The sequence below is a fragment of the Pseudophryne corroboree genome, chromosome 3, assembly GCF_028390025.1.
Source record: "Pseudophryne corroboree isolate aPseCor3 chromosome 3, aPseCor3.hap2, whole genome shotgun sequence".
In the NCBI taxonomy this organism is placed as follows: domain Eukaryota; kingdom Metazoa; phylum Chordata; class Amphibia; order Anura; family Myobatrachidae; genus Pseudophryne; species Pseudophryne corroboree.
Genome location: NC_086446.1, coordinates 473,717,344 through 473,741,857, shown reverse-complemented (window position 1 = coordinate 473,741,857; position 24,514 = coordinate 473,717,344). Strand labels below are relative to the sequence as shown.

General features: G+C 44.4%; 1 protein-coding gene across 5 annotated transcripts in view; it reads right to left on the bottom strand.

Moving 5' to 3' along the window:
• Positions 1–24,514, bottom strand: part of PECAM1 (platelet and endothelial cell adhesion molecule 1) — a 121,344-nt gene that overhangs the window by 8,112 nt on the left and 88,718 nt on the right. For 4 of the 5 annotated variants that reach the window (XM_063960788.1, XM_063960792.1, XM_063960789.1 and 1 more), the window contains 6 exons: positions 24,139–24,426; positions 17,412–17,519; positions 16,235–16,259; positions 16,046–16,116; positions 7,932–7,988; positions 3,454–3,522 (listed from right to left, as the gene is read on the bottom strand). In XM_063960788.1, the coding sequence (XP_063816858.1) occupies positions 3,454–3,522; positions 7,932–7,988; positions 16,046–16,116; positions 16,235–16,259; positions 17,412–17,519; positions 24,139–24,426 (618 nt within the window). The remainder of the gene's footprint in view (positions 1–3,453; positions 3,523–7,931; positions 7,989–16,045; positions 16,117–16,234; positions 16,260–17,411; positions 17,520–24,138; positions 24,427–24,514) is intronic. The other variant, XM_063960791.1, reaches the window with a different exon arrangement.

Below are 24,514 nucleotides of genomic sequence, written 5' to 3'. Positions count from 1 at the left end.
CCTAGTGTCTAAACCTAACACCTCTAACCCTTCCCAGTACTTACAGGCGGGTTCCACTGGGATTCTGACCATCAGGATCCCGCTGACGGTATTCTGACTGTCGGAATCCTGACTGCACCCCTTCCCTCCGCTTCATAGTCTCTATCCACTCCCTCTACTTCATTCCAGCACTCCTGCCTCCCTCCAGCTCATTTTTTCTCACCATTATCATCACCTCATTCCATCAAAATAGAGATGCAAGGGGGGAGAGTTCTGCTGTCATTGCCAGCATTTACACGCCATCGCAACGGCAACCTGCCCCCCTCCTGTGTGCTAGCAAGTAAATTGGATTAAGCCCAGAAAGAGAGGCAGACAGAAACCGTGAGAGATGCAGACAGAAAGAGGGAGAGCGTTTGTTTGGGTATCAGGATAGATGGAATAGAGCAGTAACTAATACAAGAGAAAACTCAGGATGGGGGATATAAGAGAGAGAGAGTGAGAGAAAGAGAGAGAGGGGCAGATGTATTAAGCCTGGAGAAGTGATAAAGCAGTGATAAGTGCAAGGTGATAACGCACTAGCCAATCAGCTTCTAACTGTCAATTTACATACTGGAGCTGATTGGCTGGTGTGTTATTACCTTGCACTTATCACTGATTTATCACTTCTCCAGGCTTAATACATCTGCCCCAGTGATAGGGAGAGAGAGAGAAAGTGAGACAGAAAAAAAAAACAGGAAAATGCTGGGCACAACTTATACCCCTTACACATCGCAAATTGCTGGGTTGACGGGGGTCGGTGTGCGATGTGAAAGGGGCCATGGAGAATTCCCGGGTCATCTGACCCGGTTATTCAACCCGGGTTATAAGAAAAATTATTCCAAGGTTGAATACCGGGTCGATGTGACCCGGGACCCATTCACTACATAGGGAGAGGTGGCACAGAAATGAGCTCACCTCCCAGCTCCGCCTCCGCTGCTATGGCAACATTGGAGATGTGAAAGGGGCTTTATAGTAGTAAAGCGTGAATGATGCTCATTCTGATTCCACACATCATTCCAAGAAGACTTAAGACTTGAAAAGTGCCAGAATAGTGACAGCGATAAATTATTTTTTATACTTTATATGTAATTTTAAAACCATTTTACTACTTTCCACACTTTTATACATGTCCCCCATGGTGTAAAATAATGTAAACATTATTACTAGAGGTTTTCAGCCTCAAACATAATGTAATAGTTTCCAATGAATGTTCTTGTTTGGAATAGCTCATGTTTGTTTATTGTCCACCCCCGGTTCTGTAATCTATCAGACCTGGGATCTAGGAACATGAAATCTGAACAGTGTATTCTACAGCCAGACTTGCATGATAGTGCCCTTATCTGAGCCAAACAGTTTTCCTGTTCATCCATCAGGAAGAACGGGAGCTTTTCAAACAATGAAGTGTTTTAACTGTTCCATAAATAACCACTAACTCTCTTCATCTGTTTTGAAGGCAGGCAGGTGGAATAAATTATACTTTGTAATGTCAATACGACTGTATCTCTAAACTTGGCTGTTAACTATTACGCTGTGTTCCCGATCATTGCCAGGATTACAGTCGTGTTTCATGTGAATATCAACTCAAACAGAAATTTTAGAAGACTCCCTTATTATAGTCTGTGACGTCTCATATTGTAGTAAGGTGGGAAGGAAGGAAGTAGGCGGAGACGTCCACCGTTATATGAATAATAGTTCAGCATTTACCCATATATGAGCATTGCAGGCTTTAGCCTAGCAGATACATTCTGTATATGGAACATGGAAGAAGTGGGGCATGTTACAATGGACAATTAGGCTAAGGCTGCGACGGTCCAGTAAAACTTTCTGCGACAGGCCTGAACTTCCTCTCCCACTAAAAATGAATGAGTTCCAAGCTGAATAAAAATGATAATGGGAATTTCAAGTGAAACAAAACAATAGGGGACTTCCATGTGGAACCCTTCAGGCCAAATTCTCCCTGAGAAACGTGCAAAATTTCAAGCTGCACTGTGTAGTCATATGGGTATTCCACAGCACAGTTTATCAGTGTGTTTTACTTCCAGATGTCATATACAGTATATCCCATCCCACTAAACCAAGCCCCAAATTACTGTACTGTGATTATAATTACACAATTGGATCGACCAAAATTACCTGGGCCCCGCTATTGGATATTCAATCTAATAGACAGGAAAAAACAGACACCCAACCGACTTTTTTCAAACATTTGAATTCCCCCCCAGTGAATGCTAACTGGCTGCTGGAGTTCACGGAAGGAAAAACAGAGGTCTAGTAACAGATTATTAATCCAGCAAGCGGCAACAGGGGAGGTAAGAATATGACAGTTTCCCAGCAGCAGTAACATGGGGCTTATACAGATGATGTACTGTATGTTTTTTGGCAGCAATAGTCTATGTAGGCACTACGGCAATGTTGGGATGGGCACAGGCAGGTGGATTAAATGCTGCGGTCACAAGATAATGGCAATAGCTACTGTATAATGGATACCAAAACATCTTGGGCAGTACGGATGGTGTAATGGTTAGCATTACTGCCTCACAGCACTGAGGTCATGGATTCAATTCCCACCATGGCCCTAACTGTGTGGAGTTTGTATATTCTCCCCGTACTTGTATGGGTTTCCTCCGTGTACTCTGGTTTCCTCCCACAATCCAAAAATATACAGGTAGGTTAATTGGCACCCGACAAAATTAACTCTTACATGAATGCATGTGCTAGGGAATATAGAGTGAAAGCTCCACTGGGGCGAGGACTGATGACCAAATATTCTCTGTAAAGCGCTGCGGAATATGTGTGCACTGTGGGGGTCATTCCAAATTGTTCGCTCGCAAGCTGCTTTTAGCAGCTTTGCACACGCTAAGCCGCCGCCGACTGGGAGTGAATCTTAGCTTATCAAAATTGCGAACGAAAGATTAGCAAAATTGCGAATAGACACTTCTTAGCAGTTTCTGAGTAGCTCCACACTTACTCGGCATCTGCGATCAGTTCAGTGCTTGTCGTTCCTGGTTTGACGTCACAAACACACCCAGCGTTCGCCCAGACACTCCTCCGTTTCTCCAGCCACTCCCGCGTTTTTCCCAGAAACGGTAGCGTTTTTTCGTACACACCCATAAAACGGCCAGTTTCCGCCCAGAAACACTCACTTCCTGTCAATCACATTACGATCACCAGAACGAAGAAAAAACCTCGTAATGCCGTGAGTAAAATACCTAAGTGCATAACAAATTTACTTGGCGCAGTCGCACTGCGGGCATTGCGCATGCGCATTAGCGACTAATCGCTCCGTTGCGAGAAAAAAATAACGAGCGAACAACTCGGAATGACCCCCTATATAAATAACTGGTAATATTAATAATAATTAATAACAATGAAATGACTTCTAAATGAGAGGTTGAAATCAGTGTGAACAGAATACAAAGCACAATCAATAAGTACCTTCATGGGGATGTGGGGTGGGATCATCCACTTCTGTGTACTCTTCACCATGGTTTTGCTCATTGTTTCCTGGAGAGGAAAAAAATATATAGAACTTGCACATAACCCCATACAGATACATTGTTCAATGTACAGAATTACTATACTTGACTGTTGTACACAAATATGGGCTCTTCAATTTACCTTCCAAGCCAAGCTCTCAGAGGGCACTATGCTCAGCGCTCACTTTCCGGCACTACTGAAGAGTATGATGCTCTATTCTATTTTTTTAAGCAATTTTTTGGTTAACCCTGCACAGATACATGGATATGATCAGGAGCATTTTATCAAAAGATGGGGCCCATGTGCAGACTCCGAGTGGGCCTCCTCCTCTCTATGGTGCAGCAGGCTATGGCATTGTGCGGGAGTCTACTGCACATGCACAGGTCTCCGGAAACATGGTGCCCGCCATGTTACGGAGACTAATCACTACTGCGCATGCATGGCGCCCATTTTGGCGGTGATTTTTGCACGGCTGCAGCACTGATGTGCAGGGGCGGATTGAGATGGAAAACCAGTCCGGGAAATTTTTGGTAGCGCCTCTAATAAAGGTGGGGCCTGTTAAAGGGGTGTGGCTTGTTAAGGGACGGGATACTCCCTTGTCAGAGGACCTGATTCTGAGTTGGACGCAGTTGCTGCTATCTTTGCATCTTTTGCTGCAGTTGTGGCTGTGATGTTATGCTAATGCAGCTACAATGCATTTCCCTGGTGTACATCCAAATATGCAAGGACTGAGTCGCCCCTTGTCAATGTCTAGACGCTGCAGTCATGCTTTCTGCGTGTTTAGACCCCACCATCGGTCTTACCATTGACACTTTCACTAGCCCAATGTTGATGTATGTTACTGCGTCATTCCTGTATAGCAGCACTTTTTCAATGAAAACAGCTGAAACTTGCGCCAGCCCTATGCTACATGCAGATCATGGCCTCCAATGTGAGCAATTCATTATCTCTGTGCTCAACGACTATAAGCAACATGCCTATGTCACGTCATAAGTAACACACCCATATTATATAGGTCATAACACACCCATATTATGTTACATCTGCATTTGATGAGCCAACCCCTGTAACCGCCCAGGTACACCAAACACATTTCTAATATACTTCTTCGTGCATGCGACTGAATCTCTACTATGACTCTGTTTGAACACTCTCGGGACGCATGCGTAGTGCATCTCAAGTGCATGCACAGATGAAAAACATTGCACACAAATGGGACTTTTCACGTTGCGTCCAATACTTTGGTCAGGTTTAGCCACTTGACACGGCTACAGACGGGCAGCTTGGGTGCAATAAGCAAGGTAAAAACAAACAAGATCGAACCCTGATCTCCCGTCACTGGGCGCAAGAAAACAACTGAATTCCACCCTTTGTCCTTCACAGGAAAACAAACACAATGTACCCCAACAGGAAAAAAAGGACAAACCACAATGGCCCCTGTAGTAAAATACAAACACATTGGCCGCAGACTGGAAAAAATAAAACACATTTGCCTCCAACAGAAAGAATAAAAAACATCTGCCCCCAACAGCAAAATATAAAACACGTTAATACATTTACCCCCAACACCAATCATTGCATAAACACCCAGCGCCCATCACTGCAAATACATCCAGCACCCATCACTGCATACACACCCAGCACCCATCACTGCATACACGCCCAGCACCCATCACTGCATACATGCCCAGTACCCATCACTGCATACACGCCCAGCACCCATCACTGCATACACGCCCAGCACCCATCACTGTATACACACCCATCACTGCATACACACCCAGCACCCTTCACTGCATACACACCCAGCACCCATCATTGTATACACACCCATCACTGCATACACACCCAGCACCCATCACTGCATACACACCCATCACTGCATACACACCCATCACTGCATACACACCCAGCACCCATCACTGCATACACACCCACCGCTGCATACACAGCCAGCACCCATCATTGCATTCACGCCCAGTACCCATCACCGCATACACACCCAGCACCCATCACTGCATTCCAGCACCCATCACTGCATTCACGCCCAGCACCCATCACTGCATACACGCCTAGTACCCATCACTGCATACACGCCCAGTACCCATCACCGCATACACGCCCAGCACCCAATACTGCATATATCCCCAGCACCCATCACAGCACAGATACACGCCAGCACCCATCACTACAAACACGTGCAGCACCCATTAATATAAACATGCCCTACACTCATTTGCTACCCCCTTAGCACTATATATATATATATATATATATAAACAAATGTGATATAGCGCTGATTAGTATTATCCAGAGTATTTAGCAAGTGTAAATGATGTGTGTATATATATATATATATATATATATATACTTTAACGTGTGTCCTTGTAGTAGAATCACAGTAACTTCTTATTCATGCTAAAGATGTGCACTAGATCCTCGTGATAATTTTAGGACCGCAGCTCCCCTTCCAACAATCCGAACTCCTCCGGAGAAAAGATATCTGTCAATAGAGCATATATAGGGGGCGCTCCATAGTGCATAAAAACTTTTTATTTTTAAAAGTATACACAAAGTGTTAAAACAACTGTCTTATATTCGTACCAGAAGGCAACCAGTGTGGGCTGGTTACCACGTGATTCCAAACAATGATCAATAGGTATGGCAGGAACAAGTGTCAGGCAGTCGTACCGGAAACCTCCACCCGCCGGCGGCTGATTTCCCCAGACTCACGGGCAGGAATCACACACGTCCCCGACTCCTCGCTCAGCTATACCAACGATCCTCTACGTCACCAGACTCCGCCAAAGTTTTTATGCACTATGGAGCGCCCCCTATATATGCTCTATTGACAGATATATATATATATATACACACACACACACACATTCACCCCAGCACCTATTCCCAAGCACACATTAATTGACCAACAATAATAAACATTAAAAGCGGTTTCAAATGAACTTGCCTAACCAGCATCTTGTCCTCGTGTACTGTGGGGGGCGGAGCTTTCTGTATGATTGACATTAAGGATGGGGGTGGGAATCTCTCTGCCTGCTACATCCATGGAACAGCCAGCCAATAAAAGAACAGCGAGACGGGGGACGGCGGCCGCAGCCTAAACATCCACAGCCGCCGCAAGCTTCAACTGGGGAAGCACAGGTCCCAGCAATTTAAAGTTTCCGGTTTACATTCCAGCAGAATGCAGATCCTGGAAGCGCAGCAGCCTGAGCCGGCAGCCAGTGGAGGGGGTAGAGGACCGGCCAACCAGTATCTGATCCGATGTCCTGGCGGCCCAATCCGCCGCTGATGTGGGACTCCGTAAGGGTACGTAGTAAAACATGGGTGCGGTGTGGACACCCCTGCACCCAGAGGCCCGTGTGCACCACATACATTGCACTCTATCCGTCATACCGGCAGAGCAGAGAAGGCGCCTCTCCAGCCCAGCACTATCCTGCAAAGCTTACCCTGCTCACCGCATTATGGGGGTCATTCCGAGTTGATCGTAGCTGTGCTAAATTTAGCACAGCTATGATCATCTTCCCTGACATGCGGGGGGGGGGGGGGGGACGCCCAGCACAGGGCTAGTCAGCCCCACATGTCAGTGCCGGCCCCTCCCCACACAAATACAAAAGCATTGCACAGCGGCGATGCTTCTGTGTTTCAGGAGTTACTCCCGGCCAGCGCAGCTCCTGCGGCTGGCCGGGAGTTGGTCTTCGCTGCCGCTGGCCACAGCGGCTGCATGAGACGTCACACAGCCACCGCGGCCCGCCCCCCCCAACGGTCCGGCACCCTCCCCCTAAACAGCGGCTTAACGCAGCTGTTCAGCCCCCTCCCGCCCAGCGACCGCCTCTGTCTCAGAGGCGATCGCTAGGGAGCGACGACTGCCATGCGCCGGTGCCGTGCATGTGCAGTTCCGACCCGATCGCTGCGCTGCGACAAACTGCAGCGAGCGATCGGGTCGGAATGACCCCCTATGCCAACCATGAGAACATTCCAAATATATACTGTACTGGTTAATAAGATTCATCTTAATTTCCAATGCCGTCTGTGAATAGATGGCAACAATACAGGTCAACAAGTTTAACCAGTACACAGAATCACAGCCAAATCAATCCTTCATGGGAACTCTAAAAATAATCTCATCACCTCACCCTCAAGGGAACTTTGCAAACACTGATAAGAATCATTATCGTACAGGGAGCATCAAGCACCTGTTTTATTAAATGTGGTTGAAAACAGCCTCATCTCATAATTTGAGACTGTGAAATTTTATTTTTGCAGCCAGAAACACTTAGCACAAACCTGGAAATATTTGGTAACAGATCCAAGCACAAAAGTGATAGATACTGTGGGAGAGCCCTAGTCCACAATTAAAGGAGAAAAAGTCCACATCCCATTTCCTGAATGACTAGAAGAAAGAAGTCTGTTCATACCTAGATTTTCCTCTGCTGTTTTCAGAATATGAAGCTCATCTTCATTTTGGATGCTGCCTGTAATGAAGCAGTAATATAAGACGGGATCTTGTTACAAAACAACATTACATTTATTTCCTTACCTGGCTAGGTATTTAGATGTTACCTTCAAAAACGTTATATTGTTTAGGCAAATGTGTTTATTTCTGTCACTCTTTGATTCCACAAATATGCTAGGTGGAACAGTTATATCCAATACACAGAAGTGACCATATTTTTTTATTGTAGATAAACACAAATTGTACAAATCTAAACAAAATAACACACACACACACACACACACACACACACACACACGTGACGTGCAGTGGGGAGAGGCAGGGCCTTTCTTGTTATACTAACGTTTGTGCAAGAGTTTTTACTGTATAAAGTATACCAAAAATACAAAGAATATGTTATAAATATCTTCTTTGCATTATTCTAATCATGTTTATAACCAAACTCTGGAGTAAAAAGTCTATGGCAGGTGAGGCAGTGCCTCACCTGTGTTTCTTTTCAGCACATCTCAAAACGCACCAAATTTCCAGGAATTTATACTGCTGCACCTGTGTATAATGCCCACATGTACACTTTGGCTCATATGTTGTGTGTAAATCTGTCTGTGGCTCTAGCCAGTACCTCCTGAGCCATTTAGCTCACCGCACATCCCTGATACACACACACACACACACACACACACACACACACACACACACACACACACACACACACACACAGCCTTGCTAAAGTACTCATCCCCCTTGGCTTTTTACCTATTTTGTTACAACCTGTAATTTATTTATTTTTTTTTTATTTTTTTTTAAAGTTAGAATTTTTATTGAGAGTGATCAGTAACCAGGACATTAACAGTAACAAAATTGTACAGGTTAGGGATATTGAACATGAATACAAAGTTTACATACCAAGTCAGAACAGTAGAGACAGTTCTATGATAATATAGGCCATTAAGTATTAGCAGTATGCGCCCTGTGTATATCCATACGTGTACATGACCATTCTCATTTGATTTTTCAGATATAGTATAGAGACTATACCAATACAGAGTACAATCCCGTGAAGAGTTAAAGCAATATAGAGAAAGAAGAGGAAAGGAGAGAAGAGGCAAGAAAATATATATTAATAGAGAGGGAGCGTTGAGAAGCTTACATATAAGGAAGCAAGAGGTTGGGAACAGGCCACTGTATTAACAACAGAGGGGGAGATAACTAAAGTGTTAGAGGAATTAGCCGCATCAGCAGAGTCCGGGCATCAATAAAGATCGTGCGAGGTACCAAGGAGACCAAATGTTGTGGTACTGGGCCACAGTGTTATTCCTCAGGCTTGTAATGTATTCCATACTGGCTATATAGTTAATCTTGGACATCAGTAAAGCCTTAGAGGGTGGTTTATGGTCTTTCCAACATTTAGCGATCAGAGATTTAGCCGCCATGCAGAGTTGCATGGTAAGCTTGTCTTGGGTTTTGGGGAGTGACGGTATGGGGGCATGAAGTAAAGCAGTTTCAGGGGAAAGAACCAAATTGTGTCCACAGGTTTGAGCAATAAGTGCTCCAACCATGTTCCAAAAGGGGCGTATAGAGGGGCAAGTCCACCATATATGAAAAAAGGTGCCCTCCTCTCCACAGAGTCTCCAACAAAGATTTGATGTCGTGGGGTAAATGGAATGAAGTCTGGAGGGAACTAAATACCATCTGGTATAGACCTTATAACATGTTTCCCTAAGTGCCACACTAATAGAAGCTTTAGCGATGCGCAATCTGATTTCCTCCCATTGATCATCTTCCAATGGATGGGAGAGATCTGATTCCCAGGCTAGTTCATGGGGTTCACGGGCAGGAGGATCTGGAGTCAAGATAGAATTATATATTGTTGAGATATTCCCCTTTTTGCCAATTGAAAGTAAACACATATGTTCAAAGGAGGTAGGTGGTTTCAAAGGGGTATTTTTAAGCTGGGATTTGAGAAAGCTAAGAATTTGGATGTAATGGTAATGATACGAGGATGGAATACCAAGGCGCTCTTGAAAATCTCCAAAAGAGGTCGGTGCTGAGTGGCCTTTAACATGGATAAATCTCGTGACTCCTTGAGATTGCCATGGGGCCGCTGTTTTACGCTCGCAGCCTGGGGGGAAGGCGGGGTGACCCCAAATGGGTGTTAAAGGTGAGGGGTATGAAGATAGACTGTGGGCGCTGCGAAGTTTGTCCCACAGTCCAAGGGTGAATTTAATCGTGGGAACTGAATAGGCCGAGGCTGGCCTGTAGGACCTGGGGAGCCATAGAAGAGAGTCGAGGGGGATACCTTGGTATATTGAATTCTCAATATCGACCCATTTTCTGCTCCCATGGGGGGAATGCCAGGACACTATGTGGTTAAGGTGACAGGCGTTAAAATAAGCCTGAAGGTTAGGGTATCCCAAGCCGCCTAAGGTAGCACTCTTAGTCAACAGTGTTCGTCTTAGTCGAGATTTACGGTGAGCCCAAATAAATTTGTTGCACAATGATTGCAAAGAAGCCATATTTTTTTTTTTTTTATCTGAAATTTATGTGATGGATCTGCACAAAACTGCACAAAGTTGGTGAAGTGAAATGAGAAAAATATAAATAAAAGTTTGGAAATCGGCATGTGCATATGTAAGTTCTGGTGCAACCAATTACCTTCAGAAGTCACGTAATTAGTCCACATGATTGCAATCTAAGTGTCACATGATCTGTCAGTATAAACACACCTTTTCTGAAAGGCCCCAGAGGCTGCAACACCACTAAGCAAGAGGCATCACACCATGAAGACCAAGGAGCTCTCCAAACAAGTCAGGGACAAAGTTGTTGAGAAGTACAAGTCAGAGTTGAGTTATAAAAAAATATCCAAATCTTTAATGATCCCCCGGAGCACGATCAAATCCATCATCTTCACATGGAAAGAACATGGTACCACAAAAACCTGCCAAGAGATGGCCGACCGCCAAAACTCACAGACTGGGCAAGGAAGGCATTAATCAGAGAGGCAGCACAAAGATCAAAGGTAACCCTGAAGGAGCTGCAGAGTTCCACAGCAGAGACTGGTGTATATGCGCATGTGAACACAATAAGCCATACACTTCATAAAGCTGGGCTTTATGGAAGCATGGCCAGAAAAAAGCCATTACTTAGTGTTAAAAATAAGAAGGCACGTTTTGAGTTTGCCAAAAGGCATGTGGGCGACTCCCCAAATGTATGGAGGAAGGTGCTCTGGTCAGATGAGACTAAAATTTAACTTTTCGTCCACCACGGAAAACTTTATGTCTGGCGCAAACCCAACACATCCCATCCTCCCAAGAACACCATCCCCACAGTGAAACATAGTGGTGGCAGCATCATGCTGTGGGGATGTTTTTCAACAGTAGGGGCTGGGAAACTGTTTCGAGTCGGGGGAAAGATGGATGGTGCTAAATACAGGGATCTTCTTGAGCAAAACCTGTTTCAGTCTGCCTGTGATTTGAGACTGGGACGGAGGTTCACCTTCCAGCAGGACAATTACCCGAAGCATACTGCTAAAGCATCACTCGAGTGGTTTAAGGGGAAACATTTAAATGTGTTGGAATGGCCTACTCAAAGCCCAGATCTCAATCCAATTGAGAATCTGTGGTCAGACTTGAAAATTGCTGTTCACAAGCAGAAACCATCCAACACAAAAGAGCTGGAACAGTTTTGTCTTGAAGAATGGGCAAAAATCCCAATGGCAAGATGTGGCAAACTGACAGAGAGAAGTAATTGCTGTAATTGCCGCAAAAGGTGGCTTTACAAAGTACTGACTTTAGGAGGGTGAATAGTTATGTACGCTGAAGTTTTCTGTTATTTTGTCCTATTTGTTGTTTGCTTTACAATAAAAAAAAAAAAAAAACATCTTCAAAGTTGTAGCCATGTTCTGTGAATGAAATGATGCAAACCTTCAAACAATCCATTTTAATTCCAGGTTGTGAGGCAACAAAACGTGAAAAATATGAAGGGGGTGAATACTTTAGCAAGGCACTGTGTATATATATATATATATATATATATATATAGAAAAAATCCGAGAATAACCACGCAGGTGATTGAACCCAGAAGTACCAGCAAACAGCTTAGATGCAAAAAAGGAAGTTTTACTTGTCCAGAAAATTCATTTAAAAAGGCAACAAGCATATAGCACACATGATGGTAGCAACATGAATAAATCAATGAGTACTTATCATTCCGACAGCTGTTTCGACTATCTTCATCATGGGAATAGATAAAGTGACATGGTGCTGTACACTGCCGACCGCAGTGTCTATTGTCAAAGTGACATGTGCCTGTATATATATATTTATTTTGTAGCAGTCAGCAGCACACCATTTATCCAAACTGGTAAATACAGATGGAGTCACGCTAATCGTGGCTCCGTCTGTGCCTAGGCGCGACCACCTGGGTGTGCCTATCACTGCGTCCGTGATGTGCATGCACCCCATTCACCTGAATGGGAGCATCTCTGTGCTCTCCTGGCGTGACTAGGCGTACAGATCGTCTAGTCACGCTGGAAACGCTAGTATGCAATGGAGCTGCATCAGATAAGCACAGCTCCATCTGTATACAGCCGGTCCCCTCCAATAGTAACCGCAAACAAGGTTGTTACCATATACATAGCACAGCGGTTGGCGGCACTGAAGGCTCCCCAGAGGGAAATAATTAAGACTCACTCGGATGCTATTCAACTGAGTCTTCGTTATTTCCTTCTGGGGAGCCTTCAGTGTCGCCAACCGCTGTGTGTATGTATGTATTGAAAGGAAAATTTCACGGTGTCACACTTTCGGACTACTACCGAGATACAAAGATTCCACGTGGTTTTCGCATACGTAATACACCCATCGTTGGATGCCATAACCCGGACTTTTGCAGACGCTGGGCAGCGGTCCTTAACAATTGCTCCTACGACTTAATTCTCTTGGTTATAGGAGAATCTCGTAGGGAGCTTAATCTATCTAAAGAGAAAATTGCAGCATTTGAACTGGCCCACAGTGATCAAATCAACATTGAGACATCACAAGAATTATTGAATAAATTGACAACTGACCTAGACAAATATCGGTCAGATTTGATCCAATTCATGAAGGCGAAACGGAACACAGTAGACAGGGATTATCAAGAGAACAAGGTCTATGGCTGGGCATACAATCGCAATACAAACACAGGAAAAGGAAACACATATTCAGACACCATAAGAAATTCAATATAGACACAGATAATTTAAGCGCCATCTCTTCAAGTGACACAGAATGTGTAGAGGATCCCCAGTCAAAAAACTCAACAAAAAAAAACCCTGTGGGGGTACCAACCAGGGCACAAAGGGAACCCAAAAAAGGAGCTACACCCGCCGTGGTGGACAATGGGAATGCAAAATCAAAAAGGTGACACAGAATGTGTAGAGGATCCCCAGTCAAACAACTCCAAAAAAAACCCTGTGGGGGTAACGACCACGGCACAAAGGGAACTCCACCAATAAACCCGATGCTTTTGGAAACAAAGTGGACTTATACAAGTTTGGTCGCAGATTGCACCTTAAGGAACATTTTTTTTGATGATCTCCTGACAGTTTCACAGACTGTCTACTTGCATAAATCTTCCACCTTCGATCCAGTATCAACCAATTCCAACATCAAATGCTTTATTAATCATATGAACAATCTATATGATGACCCTGATACAGCAAGTTCTACATATGTCGGCAATTTGTCAACTACGGAATTCACAGCCTTACATCTCTTACAAAGACAGAGTTATTCGCCCTGCGGATAAGGGCGGTGGCATCGTGGTTCAAGAACTAGTCGGAAATTTATACACAACTTACAGATGTGAATACTTACCAATTATTGTTGACAGACCCTACAGTCAAATATAAGCAGGAAATTGATGCAATACTGGCAGAGGCGGTGCTTGCGGATATTATTAATGCAAAAACTAAAGAGGCTCTTTCACAAGATTGGCCAGTTATACAGTTGTACAGACACAATCAGGATGCATGCTCAGGGCAACTTAGATGCATGCTTAGTAGCAAAACAATCGTTCCACTGCGTCCAACATCAGTGCGTCCACCTCTGAATCAGCCCATTTTGTGCTGAGCGCACCAACTAAATGGTTGCAGGGGATCGGTATATGATCCCGCCGGCCGGGATGCCGAACGCTGTGCTCGCCATGCTGTGCGCTTGCCACGCTGCAGGCTCGGTGGCAAGCTACGCTTGCCACAGGTTCTATTCTCCATCTAAAGATGTCGTGGACACCCATAGAGAGGGGATCACCTACCTTGCCGGTATACCGGCGGCAGTATGGTGACCCTGTCGGGATCCCGGTGTTGGTATTGTGACAGCTGGGATCCCGACTATCAGTATGCTGACTGCATACCGGCTGCAGCGTGGATTCTGGTCAGCTTGCGTTACAGACATTAACTCCTGCCATTCTACTAATGTAATGTGGATGGATATTTTGTTTAACTCGTACTGTGCAGCTGATTCTGAGTTGGTTGCAAACTAAAAAAATAAAAATGTATGCAAGGGGAGTAAATACCATTAATTTTTTTGCATGCAGGGTAAATACTGGCTGCTTTTGCATGTAGCCCACAAATACTGGACACTTTAGGGGTAATTCAGACCTGATCGCTAGGGTGCATTTTTTGCAGCCCTGCGATCAGGTAGTCGCTGCCTGATCGCAGGGGAAAAGTGGTGTGCAGGTGTGCATTCGCATTTGTTGCAGAGCTGCACAAACATCAGTTTGTGCAGTCTCTGCTCAGCCCAGGACTTACTCTGCCACTGCAATGGATTGCTAGTGATCGGGGCCAGAGCTAACGTCAGACACCCTCCCTCCAAACACCTGGTCCCTCCTGCGTTTCTCCGGACACTCCTTTAAAACGGTCAGTTGCCACCCACGAATGGCCTCTTCCTGTCAATTAGCTTGCGATCGCCTGTACGATCGCTTTTTTCGCACCATCCCGTCGTGGGGCACCAATGCCCGGTGCAGTCGTCTGACGCGCCGGCGCATTTCGGTGCATACGCAGTTCAGATCTGATCGCCCACTGTGCGAAAATGCACAGCAGCAATCAGGTCTGAATTACCCCCTTTATTTTTACACTGCAACTAAGAGTTGAGCTAGCGCACGCCTCTCTCGCATACTAAATCTCTGCACATTCTAAATCTGCACCATCTGCAGCGCAGCATGGCTTTACCAAGTTATTCGCTCTCTTTTACATTGCTCACAACTCAGAATTAGCCCCTGTATATCAAAATGGTGCAGAGTAAAAAGCTGGTATTTGAGAGTAATATAGAGACTATTATTCCTATATCTGCTGCACATCCTATATCTTTCACAACTGAGCAGAGCATTACTGATTGGCAGACATGAACTGTTTGGAATGGGTGACTCAACTACAGGGGCAGGACCATAACTCCCAACATTGTGAAAACCGGAAGCGGGACATCTCGCACGCCTAAGGTGCACGGAGCGAAAAGGGGGCATGGTCTATATAAAAAGGAGGCGTGGCTTTGCAGCAATGCCCCAAACGCAAGCCAGGCCCCCGTTTTCCATCACTGTGGGTGTATTCCCAGCGCTCTATGAGCTGCTTGCTTGCCCCCCATCCCTCTGTCACCCATGAATAGATGCTGTGCGCATGCACACAGGGTCTGTTCACTGCAGAGCTGCGAGTGACAGGTATCCTCCCAACTGACCCCTCCCACAGCGGGTGGGACAGTCCCAAAAAACAGGACTATACCACGTCTATTTACTGCAGAGCTGTGAGTGACAGGTAGCCTCCCAACTGACCCCCCCCAACCCCCCACACCGGGTGGGACAGTGGGACAGTCCCAAAAAACAGGACTATACCACAAAAAAATTAGACAGTTGGGAGGTATGGGCAGAACTAGTGATGTCACTGCAGCTCAAATGACTGCACAATCAATTTTTGACATGCATCAGACTCCATTAGCACAGTGGGAAGTTGATACTGGGAGAGGCCTATACATTCAAACTGTACTGAACAATGTATTTTGCCTCAATGGTTCTGAATATATTTGGGGATTAGTGTTCCTTTACATGTCTTACCAACATACAGGTTACCAGTTTTCATTTCCACTGCAGACTTTTCATTGCTTGAATTAATAGCTTTTGCTGTTCTGGAAAACAGTGAGAGATAAACATACCCATTTATTGGAAAAATCATTAACAATTGAACTGTTGTCCCTGTGTCCCACATTAAACCACTGTAAAAAAGTTTCTGTTTACATGACATACCTATTATCAATGGACATATCTTTGTCTGTGAATAAAATGGAAAAAAATAGTTATCTTTTCAGAATACAGTCTCTCATTATTAATATTGCTCAAGTTGCTATAACCCGTAGCAACCAATCAGAGGTTATCTTTGATTACTTTCATTCATCTTGGTAAACACAATAAAGCAACTGTCTGTTGGTTGATAAGGCTTTTAACACATTCACACATTGCATAAGGATACAAAATTGATGCTGAAATTGTATCTGCTTTCAGTTTCAAAAAGCACTTGTTAAATTGATTTCACTGCCCGCTCTATTTTATTGATATCCCTTTAACCACCACTTTGGCCGGTGTTATTGCCGGGATACTCTGGGTTGCGGCTCGGTGTGAAAAGGTTCCCCCGAAAAAACCTAGGCCAGTGATTTGGGAATCCAACCAAGGTAGCTTGCAGGGTTGGACACGGGAAGGACCCAGGTTAAGGGGCAGTGTGAACGGATAACCCGGCTCATCTGATCCAGGTCCCGATCACAGCACAGGGAGAGCCGGATTCCTGGAGCTTGGAGATGAAGATGATGTCACCTCTAAGTGCTGGAAGAACAGTTGTAGTGCACCTGTGTTCAGTATAAACGACGTCGACATGGGAATAACCTGGTTCAGAGCTGCAGTGTGAACAGGATCGGTATGTCCCGGGTCTGACCCAGATGGATCATGTTCCAAAACCAGGACCAGACCTGGGATTTTAGTGTGAAAGGGGTATAATAGTTGGTGTGGGCTGCCTCTCAGCTGTAAATCCTATGACCCTACTCTCGCAATTATTCAGAGCCAATCAGTGGTCTTAGCTGAATATTGACTTGATGGTGTCACAGGATGTGTGCCAGGAATAGAAAAAGCAGGACGCTGACAGAAAATGGATTTATGCACTCTCTATCAGCAGCACGATTTGGTAGAGGGATAAGAGTGGGCAGCAGGAGGAGGAACCTCACTTGTTTGACACATGCATGACTAGATGCATTGGGAAGATGGGGCCTTGAGGCAGTTTGGGCCCCATAGCACCCGCATCCTCTGCACCCATGGTAGTTACACCACTGCACATTTTGATTCCTGCATGTCATTACTAAACAAGGGTCATATATATTGTTGATAGATATATCCCACAACAACTTAACTTATCTAACTCAGGAGAAAGGTATGTTACCTTTTTTCACCTTGTCCAGGTATAAGTACAGAACAATTGCTACTGCGGCCACAATAATGAGAACGGTAACGGCACTGATGATCCCTTTCTTCCAGGAGGCTAGAACGGCTGAAAGCAGAGACACAACAATGAGATCACATTGAGAATGCCCTACGCTGGGATGACTGAAAACTCTAAACTGTTGGCACAAAACAGAGTGTGAAAGCTAAACTTGCCCTAATTCAGTCATTTGGTTGAGTGTTATGCAGCTCTTAACTTAGTTGCAAATTTTTTGTTTGCCAAATAATTTAAGCTGACTAGAGAATTAGGTTAGCCGCAATTCATTAGCAGCATCCGTCATATGCAAATAGTCTCATTCTCATTCTACCTGGCTGTTCTAGGGGGAATGTCCTTATGTATTTTTATTTTATGTCCACTTTACCCCTATATTGCTTTACAATATGCCCATATCTTCATTACTACTGTAATTAAACCCAAACCTATTGTTTCTTTACTTGTCATTACCTATAGGGTGTGTTATATTTCGCAACATTCATCATGTTCCTAATGTTGACATCGGCCATGAAGATATTCAGAATATGGAAACTGATGTTATGTCGACATTGCTGAAATGATGACAAGATGCACTAAGCCTTGAAAAGTGGTAAAATGGAGAGTGATATAGTACCAGACAATCAGCTCCTAACTGTCATTTTACAGGCTGTGTTTAAAAATGACTGGATCCAGCGGTTGGTTGGTACTTTAACACTCTCCCCTCTATCACTTTTCAAGGCTTAGTACATCTGGCCCAATTGTCATTTTACTGTTTTCTGTCCCTAGCCCTGTCAGTAACCTTAATGCTAACCCTAACTGTAAAGGTAACACTAACTAATCCTAACCTTAGCAATGTTACCACTACCAATGTTGGCATTCTGTCAGTGTCGACATTTTGCAGGTGTTGATATTGTGAGTGGTGACCTTCTGAACAGAGACATTCTGACTGCATGCCTGCCTTATAGGTGTTCACAGACTTAGACTTTGCAGTGCTTACTATTGCTATTCTGACATATGTTGTTTTGCTGGAGTTAGGGTGCAGGGTTGGGAAGGTTACAGTTAGAGACCGGGGGGGGGGGGGGGGGGGGGTTTAGGGTTAGGCACATAGAAGGGGAAGTTAGGGTTATGTAGGGGGCAGAGGAGGGTTAGGGGGTTTACTGGGGGGCTGTCGGGATTCTGATGGACAGGATGCCGCTGTCGGTAATCTGACCGCCGACATCCCATACATGGGGAAATCATACTGAAACCTTCTTGTCAATGTATATACTGTATAGTAATAATATTTCTCACATTGGGTTGATTCTACATTCAACAATTTGAAATAGTGTAGATATCCTAGACAATCCTTGAAATTATGCGGCCAAGATTGTTTATGTATTCCCATAGGGTTTAACTAATGGACTTTAAATCTGTGATTTATTGCCTCTAATTTGGTAATCTGCAGCCTATCTGAGGAGACAGTGGATCCCAGATAGAAGGCCTTATTTAGAGTGGTTAGCAAACCAGAAAAATAAGCAATTGGGCAAAATCATGATGCAGTGCAGGTGGGGTAAATGTCACATGTGCAGAGAGATTTAGATTTGGGTGGGTTATATTGTTTCTGTGCAGGGTAAATACTGGCTGCTTAATGTCTTCACTGCAATTTAGATTTCAGTTTGATCACACCCCACCCAAATCTAACCCTCTGTGTACATGTTATATCTGCCCTGCACTGCAACATGGTTTTGCTCAATTGATTACTTTTTTGGTTTGCTAATAAACTTGAATAAGGCCCAGAGGTCATTGTTATATAAGAAAAATAAGACTCTAACTTCGTGACCCTCATCACCTACCGTGGGGAGAATCGATCTCCAATAAAGCTGATCATTGTGTGAAACAACCAAGATATTCTATGTACGCCGTCCTCACTTAATCGGACACACCTTCAATATGATTGGCTCCTTCAATACTTACCCACCGAGTTTGACTGGTGGAATATGCCTGTATTAATCTGAGACCTGGTTAGCTCTGGCACTATAGCCTTAAAAAAGCCGTATGAGCAAAATGCACATTGGCGTCCTGTTGAGCTCTGCTAAAACATGTTTATTCTTAATATATGAATATTGGGGGTAATTCCAAGTTGATCGCAGCAGGATATTTTTTAACAGTTGCCCAAAACCATGTGCACTGCAGGGGGGACAGATATAACATGTGCAGAGAGAGTTAGATTTGGGTGGGTTATTTTATTTCTGTGCAGGGTAAATACTGGCTGCTTTATTTTTACACTGCAATTTAGATTGCAGATTGAACTCACCACACCCAAATCTAATTCTCTCTGCACATGTTATATCTGCCTCCCCTGCAGTGCACATGGTTTTGCCCAACTGCTAAAAAATTTCCTGCTGCGATCAACTTGGAATTACCCCCATTGTGTTTGTGTTATAGAGCGGTGAGACCTTCTTAAAACAACTGCTGACAGACACTCTGAAATACATTCCAATGTCTCTGGGTGGCACAGAACTTTAAGATCAGCTGCCATTATATCTGATTTTTCATGTAGTGATAAGAGGCATACAACTTCTATTATATTCCGGAGCCGGCAACAGAAATCTCAGCGCTATATAAGAAACTGTATATATATCTCCTTCCTCCCACACACAGTTAAACAGTCTGTATCTCCACCATGACTTAATGATGCATTCCCAGCTCCCCCACCCTATGCCAAAGCCCTGTATCTCCTCACCAATCTATTCTTACCCCGGAAAGAGACTCACCTGCACTGCACTCCCCAGTATCCAGAACCGAACACCGCACAGCAGGTACCATCTGGCCCTCACACCCCACCAGAAAAAGCCGGCACAGGGCACAGCAATCGTGGCCAGCAGAGATGTTGCCATGTCCCATAACTGCCTGCAACAGAGCTGAACGCGGACGAGCGGGTGCACACTTGCGCCGCACAGACACTGTGTGTGAGAGGCTCCTGTCACTCTGAGGCTGCAGCCGCACCGCCTACAACTCACTGCCCTATTTGGACAAGGCGGCTCACATCCCTGCTGGGCACTAAGTAGCTTATCCTTGGGCCCCCTCTGATCCTTGGGGCTGGGTACAGGTGTCCCCTTTGACCCCAATGTCACCGGCCCTGATTATTTGGACCATAGAAGACACAGGGCGGTCCTTAATCTATGTCTAATAGTCAAGCAATTAGCAACATTTAGAGTCCAGAAATTGGTTCTTCTGAAATACACAGTATACGTGAATAAAATATTTAAAAGGCAGCAGCTATTCTCATTCAAGAATACCGCCCTCTGAAAAAAACAGTATAACTATCTATTATACCCCTTTTCCACTAACTTCAAAACCCCAGAATTTTGCACATGAACACACATCAAGTTGGATTTTTGCTCACTGGAAAGGGTCATAAAAAAAAAACCTGGGTCCAGTGACCCTAGATTCCAACCCACGTAGCTTGCAGGGCTGGACACGGGAAGATTTTGGGTTAAGGGCAGTGTAAACAGGTAACCTAGGTCATCTAACCCAGGCCAGGACCCATTTACAGCATGGTGATTGGTCAAAAATGGCAGAGATCCAAAAAGTGTCTGTGGACAGCTGTCACCGGGGACGGAGAAACTACAGCCTCCCTGTATGGTCTGTACCATTCCGGTTTTTACCCCGTCCCCGCTACATACAGGAGGATGTAATCTCTCCCTGCCTGTCTCCCCAGTGACAGCATGTGACTGCAGACACCCCCCCCCCCACCCCTTCTTTATCCCAAATGTAAGTCGCCAATCTGCTCCAGTCTGGCGTTCAGGGGAGATCTGGAGTTTACGGTGCTTGGAGATGACATCATGTGTGCAGTGTGAATGTCGCCGACCTGGGAATATCCCAGGTTAGCGCCGTAGTGGGAACAGGATAAGTCCCGGGTCTGACCCGGCTTGGAACCATGTCTTTGAACCAGGACTTTGGTGGAAAAGGGGTAAAATTAAGGTAAATGCATTGTGAAACAAGTTTGAGATTCAACAGTTGAATTGCTCCACTGGGCGCCATCCAGTGGCCACTGGCGCATAAAACACTCGAATTCCCCCCATAGAGGAGACTAGCAGCGTTAGCCTTTTATTATATAGGATAAATGCAGTGCTCAGCACTCTTTTAATTGTACACTTTATAAAAAAAAGTTTATTTTTTATATCACATTTTCTTTCTATGTGTTTTTTTCACATATTTTTCAACTTATGCCTGATGCACATTTCACATGGACTACGATGGGAATAGTAACCTGTGCTGAGCACAGCAAAGTACTTTGCCTGAAACGTGGCGAGTTAAGCGAGCCTGCAAGGGTATACATTTGCAATAATTGTAGTTACATGATGAAACAGAAAATGTCAACCTTTTGATCCTGTTGACCTTTTCTATTGTCTACCTTTTTCATGTTGACTTTTTGACCCTGTCAGCTGTTTGACCCTGTCGACCTAATGTATGTCGACCATATGGGGGCCGACCTTTTGACTGTCTAATTACTGTACCATACCCCTTAACATCAATGTCATGAAATCATTGATGGTTTGATCCATCAATGGACATCGCTACTTGTAGGACATGGCTCCTTTGTCATGCTGCTGTTTAGTTTAAGCAAAATCAAAAAACCCTTTTTCTCTGAGGAAGTAAGAACAAAACAAGCAGAGAGACTATTATTTCGAAGGACACTCTCCATTTGTAGTGTTCTCTTGGGCAGGAACATTGTCATTGGTTTGTACCTATCCTGAAGAACTACAGGTAAGCCTTTTATGTTATTCATATGTATAAGCAAAATAATATTTTTACTAATATTATTATTACTGAATTACAGCTATTTTTAGTAAGCTACACCAGAGGTTCTCAAGTGCGGTCCTCAAGGCTCCCAAACACTCCAGGTTTTAAATATATCTATGCTTGGCCACAGGTGATTTAATTAATACCTCAGTCAATTTGATTTAACCATCTGTGCTGAGCAATGGACATACTTAAAACCTGGACTGTTAAGGACCGCGTTTGAGAACCTCTGTGCTAGACTATATTCTACCCTGTCTCTGTTTCATTATTTGTTTCATTATTTGAATTGACTGATTAGGATGTGATTATTTGTTCTGGGAAAAAAACATTCTACAGAAAAAAATGGTCTCTTTAATTGTTTACATTAATATCATTGTATAGCACTACCACCCGCCCCAACTCTCCCAATTTTCGCAGGACAGTCCCATTTTTTTGGGACTGTCCCTCCCATGGGCCGCAGTGTCCCGTGGTGGGGGGGAGCAGTTGGGAGTCTCCAGTCACTAGCCGCAGCAGCGGTGAATAGATGCTGTGCACAGCTTCTATTCACGGGAGACAGAGGTAATGGGGGCATGCCAGCAGCTCAAAGAGCACTGGGTATGCCCCCACAGTGATGGAAAACGTGGGCGTGGCTTGTGATAGTGGTGGGTCCCGAGTGGTGCAAGTATAAATATTTTCTTAGTGGTACTGCATTCTGAAAAATGGGCGTGGTCCTGTGTTGTGAGGGGGCATGGCCACATGACACTAGTGTGAGTGGCTACATGACACAGCCACTTTTCTTTGCACTCTGGAGGCAATGCCTCCTGTATAATAGATATATATAATGATACCCTCAGTATAATAGAAATATATAGTAATGCCCCCAGTATAATAAATATAAATAGTAATGCCCCCAATTTAATAACAATATATAGTAATGCCTCCATTATAACAGGAAAATATACTGTACTAGTGCCCCTGGTATAATAGAAATATACAGTATTGCCCTCATCATAATAAAAATATATAGTAGTGTCCACATTATATTAGAAATTAATTACCCCACACAGTGAAGCCAGAGACATGCCCAGCATCCCAGCCTGTGAAGAACAAAAGCCGCTCAGTGCTGATGCGTCACACGAGCCGAGTGAATGTAAACAGCTGCACTGCTGCTCCCAGCAAGGGACGCTGTGGGAAAGTGCAATCACGCGCCAGCCACAGCCGCCAGAGGAGGAAGTGTGATGTGACATCACAAAGTCACCGTCACGCTCCCAGTAACCCTGACAAAGTGGGAGGCGCTGTCATGCTGCCAAGCACCATGGTCTTGTTGCTTTGTGGCGCATTATAATTGTGGTAATGGCGGTCACAGGTGCAAAGTGTGTGGCACGTGGTACTGTGTATCCACTGCCAAATTCTTAAGGGTATTCCGCACCCGAGTGTACCCGCATACTTGCACCACTGGTAGTCCCTCTAAGCCATGCCCTCTTTTCCACAGGCTACACCCTTTTCCGGGTGCGTGGCATAGAGGGATTCCCGCATCAGAGAGTACATATGTTGGGAGGGATGCACAAATATATTCTCTAATATACAGTATTAAGTTACCTTATTCTCATTGTATAGTAAAATGTATGCACTACACTTTGCTTTCGCACCTCCTGTTTAGGCTTTATTTTTGTGAATGTTAACAGTAACAGCCATTCAGCTAATCTCATTTTTAAACATCAGAAACCACATTATCAACTATGTAAAATAAACTAACAAAGCTTAACCCACCTAAACAAAAACAAAAAAAACACAAGAAGGCACCATTGACAAACATAAAAGTATCCCTCTCTTCCACACTACTGCAATCAACCTTGATACAAATACGACCAATGACTCATGTGGGGCTACAACAAAGAATTATATTGTTAGAAAGTTATTAATATCTGACCTTTGGCTTCCATAGATCTGCTCTTGATGCCCTTGTTAGCTCTATTGGATGCTATACAGAAATAGGCTCCTTCCTCTTTATGGCTAAATGACTGGACTTGAAAGGAAGTATGCATTTGATTGGCAATCGTCACATTGTGCAAAAGAATATCAATTTCTTTTCTGACATAAAAGCGGAAGTTGATTGGCAAAGTTCCATTGTTTACAATGCACACCAAGGATAATTCTGCCCCCTCTTCCACTTCACCATTTGTTGGGATGATCGTGAGGCTCACGTCCTCAACAGGAACTACAGGAAGAAGACAATGGGCAACAGAAAGTCACGGCAAGTAAATGTCTCACATGGCTAGAAATACAGTGAAATAGGACCATCAAAT